The sequence below is a fragment of the Cyclospora cayetanensis genome, unplaced genomic scaffold (assembly GCF_002999335.1).
Source record: "Cyclospora cayetanensis isolate NF1_C8 unplaced genomic scaffold, CcayRef3 CcayRef3_contig_125, whole genome shotgun sequence".
Lineage (NCBI taxonomy): Eukaryota > Apicomplexa > Conoidasida > Eucoccidiorida > Eimeriidae > Cyclospora > Cyclospora cayetanensis.
In genome coordinates this window covers 87625-99566 of record NW_020312065.1, presented here as the reverse complement: position 1 = coordinate 99566, position 11942 = coordinate 87625, and the positions used below count along the sequence as shown (strand labels likewise).

The window sequence follows — 11942 nt, the reverse complement described above, 5'->3', positions numbered from 1 at the left end:
TTACGTGCAGTATGTATCAATTTATAGTTAATGTGTAGAATGCGGTCCTAGGGTGTGAGTTGTCGTGTGCACAATCTATTGCTTTAAAGAAAACATTGACGTGAGTATATATATGCATCTAACCGCATGCTTTTAACCCCAATATGGCAATTACCTAGCGTTTGAGAGGTATTCGGAAGCTCGCATCCAATATCTTGAAGGATTTCTTAGCACCCCCTTTTCTCCCCACTGCACCCGGCGGGCCACACCAGGTTAGTGAAGGGGATCCGGCATTCAGCTGCACCCATTAAGGAACGACAACGGCAAATGAAGCCGAAAAAGTCTATTTGTGTGTGAGCTTCTCAGGATTTCATAAAGTATGTATACGGGGCACAGCCTGGATAGCTTTTGATTTTGTTTGACGGTGATCAGAATGCACGAAACTTGGATCTTGCATGTGATCAAGGAAATTCCCGATAGTCGTATACACAAAAGACCAAACAATCCATATATTTGATCTTATTTGGATATTTTTCATAGGAAAACGCAGAAAATATCCAAAAATAGTTAGCCATCCTTTTAGGCGGGGCTGGCGCTGTTACTGTTCTACGTTCTCCAGCCAGACGGCATATTAGGCGTTTTTTTCAGCGCCCTGCCCCTTCAAATTCAAAGAAATTCACAGTAGATTGATTTTTTACGATCATATCAAAATCACAAAGGAAAACACCTTACTTCCCAGCTGTCTTTTCCCATTTCAAGTGACCCCCCAGTTTGCCGTCGCCTTTATCATTCTCTATTGAAACTTTCATCTCCGTTGTAGAAGAAAAAAACAAGCTTTCTTGGGATATAGATAAAGGCTTCTCGCGAGGTTGTTAGTTTATATCTTCCTGGGTAGGACCAGGTGTGACCTTGCGGCTATGGTTGCTGATTTCACATTTGCACACGCTTCCTGCACGCAATGATGCAGCAGCTGACCTCTACATGTCTCTTTGTAGCCTCCTATCTCATCTTGATCTGTGCTAACTGCTTTCAAGGGTCCCTTGGCCAAGTGGAGACCCACGATTACCAATTCCTGAGGGCGCGAGCCGAAGCTGCCAAACTTCTATATGAATTTGCTGGGGAAAACCATGTAGAAATGTTTCTGATGGATTACACAGCTTCGGCTGTACCGGCAGTGGCTATAGGGAAGACACGATCTGACTGTTCTGCTTTGATGGAAGCGGGAGCTCACACTCCTACTAGCTCTGACTTGAGTCCTTCTCTTCATCCGCAGACAGTGAAAGTACCTCCAGTGATTACGCTGGACCCACATGGTCGCCCATCCCCTCCTTGTCCCAAGTCTATTCTTAGCAAGACGCCGTATTACGGAAGCAAGGGGGCACAAAAAGAGGCATTACCTCCTACTGTCACTCTGAAAGACGTGAAGCAAACGGCGGACCTTACGAACCTCGGGCTAGACGTAAACTATAGCAAAGCAGCGTATGATTCTCTGCAAGTATGCAACAACTTCTACTTTTCCAGTAGTGGAATTACCCGTAATTCGTCGGACCCCGTGTGCATTGTTTGTCAGCTGGACGAGTCCTCATCCAATATACAAGGCCTGGACATCGAAAGCCTTCGAGAAATACACCCACGACTAAGATTTGCTCTTGTCTTAGCCGCTAATCTTGCATTTACTGCAAAGAAGAAGCAATGGATCATGAAACTCATATCCTCTAGAAGCTTGCGCTTGGTCTGGCACTTGGTCGAGAGATTTTCGGAAATGCACATCAGCATGCTGGATGCCAATGTCGGCGAAGCGATAAACCACATTGTATTGAGCGAGCTGCGGCTGCTACAACCCGTAAAGGACCTTATTCAATTCGGTTTGTCTCACCGTCCCCCCCTCATTTGTGCAATCGTGCTCGCATTGCTTTTAGATAGCTGCGGCCCGCCGGCGTTTCTCCTACGCATTACACTCGTAGCATTGTTTTCCGGCCTCAAAGAGCTACTTGAGACAATCTTACTGCACACGCCTGTTAATTCGCAGCTACTACATGCATTACGCATGAGGACTACCCCGAGAAGTCTTGGCAGGATCCGCACCGTTACCCTAGCCCAGATAGCCCAGAGTACAAAACATACCCCATTTATGACTATCTGCGACGCGTGGGGGCTGAAGTGTCATTTCCCAAAGAAATCCCAGAGAACTGGCAACCTCGCATATACGACGGAAACAGAACCACGCGGCGTACCGCTGGAAAACGCGATACATTCAATTTTCGCGGTAATTGGAAGAAGGAAGTGTACAATTCATGGCACAATCTTTGGGCCTTGCAGCTAATGATGTACGATACTGGATATATGTGGCAATGGAGCCAAAATATGAACGCTAACACCTTCTTTTTTAAGCCTTGGAGGGTCACGCGCGTGGCCACCATGACAACAGCCGAAGCAGGTATTTCGTGTACCGGTAAAGACCCCTAAGCTCACGTTCGGAGTATCCGCAAAATCATGAAGTAACTCCATGGGGAACCCCTCTGCCCCGTCTGCGAGCTCGTAGAAGTGACTCTAGAATACTGAAAACCCCTGAGGTGCTACGCCGTTTTGTTCGCAGCGCCTCTGCGGTACGACAACCTCACCCCTAGATTTCATGTGGATCCCTCAGCGGTTCCAACAGCACAGGAATATGCAACCTGCCCCCAACATCTGACAGACCTAGAGTTTTTTGACAAGGTGAAAGCTCCCAAGGGGCGCCTTACGGCGCAATGGGGGAGAATGGGGATGTGGGACCCTACTGGCTTCTTGGAGAAAAAAGAGCCTCAATGCCCCGTCAGCTCAACTGTTGTGCAGTGCCCTCCTCTGGTTAACCCAGATACGTGTGGCTCTGATGCAACATACCTTCGGCCTGTAGAAACACCCTGGCTTTTCCGGCTCGAGAGAGACTCTAATTGGGTCAGCTGGGAAACTGAGGAGACGCAGAGCGACTACGTGGACAGGATTTGGTCTGCTAGAGGCACAGCGTTGCCAAAGGTATTCCATTTACCTATACTCTCATCATCTATACCAATGCGTGCATAAACTTTAAGACTCTTTGATACTGATGCCTCCATTAACAAACGAGTGCTTGAGCTCTCCAGTAAAGCATTATAACCTTCACCACCCTTCCGATGAGCACCTTTTACTTAAAGGCATTCTGAATGGTTGCTCGGCGTGCTATGCTGAGAATGCGTCCTTACATGCCCCTTCCTGATGCAAAAATTCTCGCAGAGGCAAATGTATATACATATTTATCAGTGGTGTGTTTATCAGCGCTTCGGGGGTGTGGCACGTGCAGCTCTGGCTTCTCAACACGATGTGGGAAACTGTTGTGGATCCGGAGTTATCTCCCTCCAAGCAAGCTAGGATCCACTCCGGCTTTTTGTTTCTGTTCAAGCGGGCAGCTAAGAAGATAATAGATGAAGACATTGAGGAAGTTACAGAAAAAATCAACGCAACAGGAAGGCGACAGGTCGTCCTTTTCACCGGCCACTCTTTGGGCTCAGCTGTCGCCCAGATCACTGCTTGGTACTACGCCGTCAAGGCGCGTGCACTGGTGCAAAGCCGCCTATTGCAAATCAGATGTGTTACGTTCGGCTCGCCCGCGGTGAGTCAGGAAGTGGGGAAGATTTGAGTACGCCGATGGTCCGTAGCAAGGAAGCCACCTTGTTTCAGACCCTTTTTCATGAGCGTTTCAGGAGCATATGATGGCGGGGGGCATGCCTTTTGTGTTGTGAACAGTGGGGAAACGAAACTGCTTACGAAGAATTCGTGGCATCGGGAGTACTTGCACACGATATTGCAACCAGCGTCGACCCTGTGACCACACTAAACGGCGAACCAGGACTCGGTCATGGACTTCAGTGGAGAAAACCATACCACTACAGAGTAACGCTGCCGTGCTAGCAAGCAGATGCTTACCGTATTCGTGCTTCAACAAAGTATCAATAACAGACCTTACAGTGTGCATTCAACAATCAGCTCCTTGTTTCCCCTAGTCAGCAAGTCATGCCCCGAACCATATGCCTATTACACTTAGGGTTCTGCCTCTAGCCACAAAGTACATTTTAGAATACCGTAGTGTTTGCATATATATAGCACACGGATATTTTAAATCACTTGACTCGTTGTGGGGATGCCTCGGTTAAGCGTATGCGCTGCACTTGGGCATTGCCTTTTGACTCACGTGCCTCACAACCTTAAATCCCAACCTTTTGCGGATCTTTTGTTTTCACTGATCCTCAGATAATGCTTGAAGATATGAAAAAGGTTGTAGTCGCATCAGCGAACCCCGTGGATCCTGATTTTTCGGGACAGTTGTGGATTCGGAAGGAGTTTCATCCAGGAAATTTCCTGAAGCGCACTTTCGGTGCTTTGGTCAACATGAATGATGTGGACTCTGTTTTCTTGAATCCGATGCTTACTCACTTTCTCTCCTACACCGCAACTCTCACCATTATGGCAGACTTGGTGCCGGAGGCAGACTATGGCTCGGGTCTTGCTGCTCCCCTAATCACTGAACACCTTATCAAGTACTCAGCTCATATGGTTAATTCCGCGCTCATCGCAGCTGGCCCAAGGATGAATTTGGTACTGCGACTTATAGCGCTCGAAGCAGGCACGGTCTCTAGGCAAGCTGGCGAGGCAGCCTAAAGATGTCGCACGTAGGCGGGGCCGGCTGGCCGGCGAGGTGCCTTCCGACTCCCGAAGTATCGAGATGACAGCGGTATGTATGGATGGGAGCGCCAAATGCCTTATGAGCTGCTTAACGCCTCAAAAGGATAAAATGTATATTGTCTATCATGGTAGGACTCTGCTTTGCTATTGATGAATGTGCCCTCCCTCCCCCACCGGCACCATGTGACTTTATCACTTCGACGGGCATTTTCACATTTTAAGAAATATCTAGACTCTGCTGTTAGCCCGAGTTTCCAATGAAAATTAGCTGAAGCTACTTAGTAGCAATTCCGTTGCGGGCAAGGAGGCTCTTAGCAATGGAGAGTGCCAATAGAGGAACGTTGCTGGCCTTAAGTGGACGGCCCAGCGATCAAAAGTGGTGCTTGTAGCCCGAAGAACGAAAGGGCAATGATTCAGATCCCAGTTGGTCATTTCTCCTTCCCCTTTGGTGGGCCTTCCAGTGAGGCTCCGACGTCCCGCTGTCCCGCTGGCTGAATTCCAGTGCTGGCGGTGTTCGTACGATGGCTTCTTCCTTACAGCACTCCGGAAATGGACAAGAAGCATCAAGATAAACATGTCACAAGGCCCAAGTCTACAGAAATGCACATCTATGTATGCCCATGAAGTGGGCAGTTACAGTAGGTTATGGTGTTCCTCGAAATACATCCTGCATGGGCTGCCGGTCTGTGCCTTTACGTCGCCATGCAACAAAGCATAAATGTAGATATCTAGCAAGTCTCAACTTGAGCGCCTATGGAATGCAGCTTCGCAAAGAAAGCTTTAGAACGCGCCCGATTAATGATGGCTGGTTCACGCATCCTGTTGTGCGCTAAGCTTCCTGCTACAGCCGCAACTACACACTTAATAGTTAACGAGCATTTCCTGATGAATTGATTGATAGTTTTTTCTCTTTCTGCATCCAATTATTGCAGAGTAAACGTCGCTCGATATGAGATAACGCAATGGTGTGTGCGTGTGCATATGATTATATGTGCAGTTTGGTGTGGATGCTTGCAGTGCGTACAGGATGCAGCTGAGTGCACTATACCTCTTCCGTCATGTCGTAACCCTCAGGTGTGGGGACAGAACGCGAGGCCAGAGTTTTTGGAAAGCCGCTGTATAACCTGTCAGGTTTCCTACCGAGTCTGGATCAAATGTCCACCTACGGAGACCCTAGATGAGAGATAGATTTTCCGGCGGGATGCTGTTTTGCTTAGTACCAAGGAAAAAGCCCAACGGAATGAAGTACTTATCATTTTCACGGACCTTGTGTACACCAACTGTGCTGCTCTACATGTTTGTGGACACTCTCTGTGAAGGAGTCGTGGTAGAGTCTGCTCGGACATAGGAGCACAGATTCACTTTTCATAGCGATTAAAAAATTGGGTGACATGAGTGAGTGACCAAATTTTCCTTATACCCAATGCGCCGGCATAAAAACCGAAACCACAACGGCCATGTGGTGAAATAACACGCATGCTTGCGTAGCTGAGGTGCACTTACAACTTTCTCGCCTTGGCGCCAACACACTTCCCCTAAGGCATGCTTCGGGCATAGCTGAATGCGAAGCTCGACAACCGAAAACTTCACTAGGGTGTCATAACATCAGGAAGACTACGGGGTAATGGGAATGGGGAGACTCTTTGCCGCCTTGTGGTGTAACTGGCCAGATATTCCCTCTCAAAGACTACCAGGAGTACATTGCTTGCCATGGAAGCCCCCACAAAAGCTGCATTTCGGGGACGCGCACGTGTGAAGAGCGCCTAGGAATATACGGGATGATGGGGGTGGACCGCTAAGGTACCGGTAGCCGTTTAGGGGCTTCTTAGAGCACATCCCACAAGGAAGCTGGTGTAAGGGTCCACAATTACAAAGTTATTTGCTCTTATTTTTCATCTTTGATTGGACTGCTGGTTTTTTGCTGGGGGTGTGTGCTGCTCCACGATTCTAAAGAAACGGAAGAGGTGCTGCAGCTACCAACCAACGGCATGCGCAGTGCTCGCGTCATCACACGGCCGTCGAAGTTTCCGGGTTGCAATGCGCTGACCTTACATCTCCCGCAGAGTGGTCTGAATAGAGGCTCTGGCTTGATTCTCTCGCACATTGCATCTCCCTGCTGCCGTTGCTCCGCAGCGCAGCAAGCCACCCAGTCCATCCATGCAGCCATACCATCAAGGACATCTGCAGCTCTTCAACTCACTGTAGACACACGAGGGGCTCGTGCGCCTCCAGAGCGCAGGCTCCGCGCCTAAGCGTGGAAAATGGCGCTCAGGGCACGGCAGGAGCAGCAGCTCCACCTCGCCATTGCCCTCTATCTCGAGTCGAAGTTTCCAGAGGCCTACAGGGTCTTTGAACGAGAGGCACATATCGACGTACGTCTCGGCTGTGTGTGTGCGTGTGTGTGTTTCCGCGGATCAACACACGTGGTAACGCTGCTTTGAGGCCTACAAGTTATAACGCCTTGTAGGCCCCTGGTGAAAAACGCGTGAAAGCCCAGCCTGCCTGAGCCGCCTCTGATGGGCGGTGCGGCCTAACTGAGCCCTCATTCCTGCACTCGACGTAGGCCTTCGCGGCCTTTAAGGCAGCAGAGAGCAGCCAATTATCGTTCGGGAGGGGGCCCCTACCCCGTAGCAAAGGTGTGTTTTTGGTGTGCGCAGTTTTCTGCTGCCAGCGCCACCACTCGCGGGGAGGAAAAGTTTGACGGCGAAACTCTCCCCAAGCGATGGGCGGCTACTGCGCGTCTACAGGCTCGTGTGACGGTGCTGCAGCGCCAGTTGCAGCAGCAAGAGCAACAGTTGAGTCTCTTCACGTCTGCGGCCGCTGGGTCGGGCAGCAAGAAGACTGCGGGTCTCCCAAGTTTGAAGCCTTCTTACGTCTTGTCAGCGCAACGGCAGCCCGTCACCAGTTGCGCTTTTCACCCTCTTCTTCCCCAACTTTTGGTGGGGGCAGACGATGGCAACGTTCGTGTGAGCATCTTGAAAGCGGATGCGAAGCGCATGAGGTTTCCCTTGGCTACTCCTTTCCCCGCTTCTCCCCCTTGACCCATGCACTAAGCTTCGTTGTACAATGCAAAAAGCGCATGTGCTGCCTTTAGGTCATACACATCGAGGGGAACCTCAGTGCCACCATCTCCAAGACCTTCAGAGCCCACAGCGCCTCTGTCACGGATCTGGCGTTTGACCCTTCGGGCCGCTGGTAAAAACTCCCTACATATTGCCTGCTGCTTGCTAATGATGGCTCTCATGACGAAAAATGCAACTGTTAGCAGGAAGAGAAACCGGGGGTGACGACTCGATGCCTCTTGTTTTTGAAAAATACACGGGGCCGCGGCGTTTTGCTGCCTACTGCCCTTCAGCTGCCTAGTGTTTCGCAGCCAACGGAGACTGCAGAAGAATGGCGAAACACACGCGGCTGCTTGTTGGGACGCTGCTGCTTCTTTTGCATGCCGCCGATGATGCAGCCCCTCCCCTGTGCATAGGGTTGTTGCTTCTTAATGGGTTTTTTTCACGAGTTCAGTGGACGCCAAGCAAGAAACCTCGTGAGTGTGCTGGCACGAGGTGTGGATGGATGCTGCGCTGATGCATCGCCCCGTCGTGTGGTGGTGAGGCGTGTTGGATTGCAGGTTGGCAACGTGTTCAAGTGATATGACCCTTCGTCTGTTTGACGTCCAGACGAATTACACACTGAAGGAAACTTTGCAAGGTCACGAAGACTCAGTCTCGGTGCGCTTGGGGTTCCTTGGTCCTTTTGCCTCTGCCTACGCGAGCGGCGGCGGACTCCTTGGGCTGCGCGTGGCTTCGCCTCTCACGCAGAAGTACCAACCTGCATGCGTCGTTTAGCTCTGGATGGAGAGAGGGTTATATTTGGAGAGGGCCTCCTCGTGCTCCTTGCTGCCCTGTCCTTCAGGCCGTCGTATTCTTCACAATGGAAAGCAACAAGTCTGCGGCTGCATCGCGTCCGGGGGAGCTGCGCTCTCTTTCCAACAGAGGGACGTCATCTCCCCACCTTCCTCCTGAAGGTGCAGCGTCTGAAGACAGCGCGTGCATCCTTTCTTGCTCCCGCGACGGTTGCATAAAGCTGTGGGATGCGCAGTCTGCCCTTTGCCTCAAGACTTTCTCGTCCTCAGACTCCTCGGGTGGCTGGGGAGGCGGGTCTGGGCTGGGGACGGGAGGCGCATGGCTGCGCTGTCTCTGCGTGCCAGAGAAAAAGCTGCGAGCTGCTCCTTTTTTCGCTTCTGGCGGGAACGACCAAAGGCAAGCCTTCCGCCCCTTTATGCAACCTTGAGCCTGCTCTAGCTGCTGTGGCTCACTGGCCCTTGTAAAACTGAGTGGAATGGGTGCTTTCGGTAAGCGCTGGTTTCAAGAGGTTCCCCCAACCGAACGAGGCCACACGTGGGGATGCTCATGGCAAGATATGCATACTAGACCTCATCCGCAGTTGCTAAAGGCTGCCTGCGTCTTGCAGTGCACCGGCCGCGCTGCGTGGCAGCTGCCCTTTTAACTTGTGTCGATTTCTCGTTTTTTCGCCCTCCACTGTATATGTGTATGTATGTGTATGTGTGTATGTATGTATATGTGTATGTGTATGTATGTATGTGTGAATGCGGTTATTTTTTTGTGTCGCTCAGGATTGTTATTTGGCGGCCGGATTTCTCCTCATCGGTCCGCGAGCTCACGGGCCACGAGCACGTGATTGAGTCAGTTACATTTGCAACGGAGGCGATGCTTCGCCATCTGCATGCGCACAAAAAGGCGCCTCCCCCTTTGCCCGCCTCCATGCTGGTGAGCCGTTATTTTTTCTGAGGCTAAAGTAGCTCACATGGAAGCGTCTCTAAGCGAGGTATAATGCCCTCCTCGCTTAGGAAGCGGAGTCGCTCGTCAGGGCGTAAGGCGGATCTTTTGGCAGAGTATAAGTATCCTTTTTCAGTGCATGCGCTCGTGGGCTAGCACTAAGGGGGTGGAAGAAAAGAACACGCCGGATGAATCCTACATAGCGCCTCTGAACTATCGAAAGCGGGGGCGTCTTTGGATGTCCACCGCAATGCCACAGGTTGTGAGTGCGAGTCACTCATAGGGAGGGGGCCCTTGTGTGTTGAATCCTACTCCTAATCTTGTTCAGGATTTAAAGACTCTGCAAGACGCGGAACGCGAAGAGAGGGAGTCGCATATTCTGCGAGTTGCTGGCCTTGTTCTTATTTCCAGCAGCCGCGACAAAACCATCCGCATTTGGGATGTTATTGGAGGCAGCTGCATGCAGACCCTCGTACGCTTCCTTCCCCATGAAAAGCCGAGCATCTAGAGATCGGCAGCAGAGAGGGGCGCCACATAGGAGCTTGAAGAAAGACATGCCTGTGTTTTGCCTGAAACTTGAAAAAAAACGACATGCTTTCATCCAACGAAATTTGTTGTGCATGCGGATCGTGGAATGGCTGTTTTCTATGGCGTTTCCTGCGATGATTCCGTCTCAGATAGGTCATGACAATTGGGTGCGTCAAGTGGTAGTCCATCCGACTGGCGAGCATGTCATATCATGCAGCGATGACAGGACTATCCGGACTTGGAACGTGCTGACAGGTACTTTCTCTAAAGCCCTACGGCATGCAGGAGAGTTCATGTTCCGGTATCGTCCGTTTAGCACTCTTTTTAAATGCTTTTTGCACCGGAATCAAGCATATGTGTTTTGATTAAAGCTGTAGAATGCGTATGTCCACGCATGCGCAAACGTTAATCCTGCCCCCGTTTTCTCGCAGCTCTGAAATTACTCAGCCTTTCCAGCATTCATCTCCGTTGAGCTGCTTTTCTGGCTGATATCTTTGCACTTTTTTGCAGGGCACTGCGATCGGCTCATAGAGAGGGCACATTCCCAGTTCGTTACGTGCCTAGCCTACGACGCAAAGGCCGATCTTCTGGCCAGTGGTATGGTGCTTGCCATTGCATTGTTTCACTCCTCCATTGCTCTTCTAATTTTCTCTCTACTCGATCCTGTTTTAGGTCCCCTTGGGGCAGAAACATTTTTGCAGACCTCGTGTTTTTACTGCTTCACATAGCAAGCAGCAATTCTATTTTTTTGAGTGGGTGTCTCTGCATTCCCCTGCCACACGTGGCATGTCTCTGCACGCCTTTAGAGGCACCTGTGAAGGCCTCCTCCTGCGACTCTGCGCTGCGTGCAGCCTCTCTGGACGCGACTGTAAAGCTATGGACCTGCAGAGATAGCAGCGGAGAAGATGCAGCGGAATCAGGCGGCACAGTCGACGGGACGGCCCCTTCCCCGAAGGCCATGTAGACCGTTCTTTACGAACTGGCGAGACACAGCTGCTCTCCCGCATTTTATGCCCGCAGAAGAAAAGCAGGCTTTGGAGGCTATCTCTTAGAAACAGGAGGAATACGCAAGAGAGACAGAGGGGGAGGCACCCTTTGCTGGACACGACCCCCATGGCAAACATTGTCTTCAGCTTGAAAGCCGCTTGCGTCAATGACTCGCATGCAACACAGGAGCAGCGGACGGCCTCATATCGATACGCCGAAGCATTTCGCGGAGTGCAGTGTGCTAAGGAGACTGGCTTCTGCCTTCGCAAGTGTACAGTGTCAGGGAGAGGGGCGGATGCCCCAGTACTTCTCTTCCCTCAGCGTGTTGGTATCTACGCTACTTTTCCTGACCTGTAGAGCCTTTGAGTCTTCTACTATTTGCGTGGGGGAATTGGTTTTCTGTTTTCATCGGTCTAGGGGAATAGGCAGGCAACGCGCTGTGCACTGCATATAGATGGCGTCCAGTCCCCCTGACTGTGCAAGATGCTGCAAGAGCTGCACTGTTGTACAGTCGAGTAATAATATACATCGAAAGGTTGCAGGAGTAAACTGCCGAGACCAGCTGAGACTGTTGCGACAAGGTGACAAATTCGCCTTTCGCCCGTCTTAGCCCTACGGCGAGGGTAACAGAAGGCACTTCCCCGGGGGGCATCTCTACTACAAGCCTTTGCTGTAATTAAGGGCCTAGAATTGCAGGCTGCGGAGTGTGCGTGTGTGTCTATGTGTGTGTGTTTTGGGAGCCTTAAGCGCTGACACTGGGCTGGCACATGCATCCTTAGGGAATCTCTTTATATGTAGTAGCAGGCAGGTAGGCCTGTAGATAACCAGAATGACTCCTGAAACAAAGCTCAACACTCTTCTCCATTTAGGGGAAGAATATTGGGCCTTCTGTGTGCTGTAAGCACCGTTCTGGTGAGCAGCTAGCAGAGAGCAGTACACGCTGCGAATACTTGGGCTTGCTTG

The 11942-nt window shown here is 50.9% G+C and overlaps 2 protein-coding genes across 2 annotated transcripts; both read left to right on the top strand.

The window, feature by feature from the left end:
* Nucleotides 1-940: 940 nt before the first annotated feature.
* Nucleotides 941-4650, top strand: LOC34623907. The gene is made up of 6 exons (XM_026336399.1): nucleotides 941-1844; nucleotides 2009-2416; nucleotides 2576-2991; nucleotides 3296-3604; nucleotides 3739-3885; nucleotides 4243-4650. Exons 1-6 carry the CDS (start codon nucleotides 941-943, stop codon nucleotides 4648-4650), a joined length of 2592 nt encoding a protein of 863 aa, XP_026192184.1.
* Nucleotides 4651-6935: 2285 nt separating this feature from the next.
* Nucleotides 6936-11149, top strand: LOC34623454 (lissencephaly-1 homolog). Its single transcript, XM_022736577.2, has 11 exons — nucleotides 6936-7046; nucleotides 7332-7640; nucleotides 7769-7869; nucleotides 8297-8396; nucleotides 8581-8927; nucleotides 9302-9455; nucleotides 9793-9936; nucleotides 10142-10247; nucleotides 10503-10589; nucleotides 10844-10947; nucleotides 11051-11149. The coding sequence occupies exons 1-11, from the start codon at nucleotides 6936-6938 to the stop codon at nucleotides 11147-11149; spliced, it is 1662 nt and encodes a 553-aa protein (XP_022587280.2).
* The last annotated feature ends 793 nt before the right edge of the window (nucleotides 11150-11942 follow it).

Bases quoted from the DNA above. Each gene is read 5' to 3' on its own strand.
- LOC34623907 (XM_026336399.1), top strand. From the start codon at position 941: ATGCAGCAGCTGACCTCTACATGTCTCTTTGTAGCCTCCTATCTCATC. The intron at 2,417-2,575 runs GTATTTCGTGTA...TTTTGTTCGCAG, and splicing joins CATGACAACAGCCGAAGCAG to CGCCTCTGCGGTACGACAAC. The intron at 3,605-3,738 runs GTGAGTCAGGAA...TGTTGTGAACAG, and splicing joins TTACGTTCGGCTCGCCCGCG to TGGGGAAACGAAACTGCTTA.
- LOC34623454 (XM_022736577.2), top strand. From the start codon at position 6,936: ATGGCGCTCAGGGCACGGCAGGAGCAGCAGCTCCACCTCGCCATTGCC. The intron at 7,641-7,768 runs GTGAGCATCTTG...TGCTGCCTTTAG, and splicing joins CAGACGATGGCAACGTTCGT to GTCATACACATCGAGGGGAA. The intron at 10,590-10,843 runs GTATGGTGCTTG...CGCTGCGTGCAG, and splicing joins GGCCGATCTTCTGGCCAGTG to CCTCTCTGGACGCGACTGTA.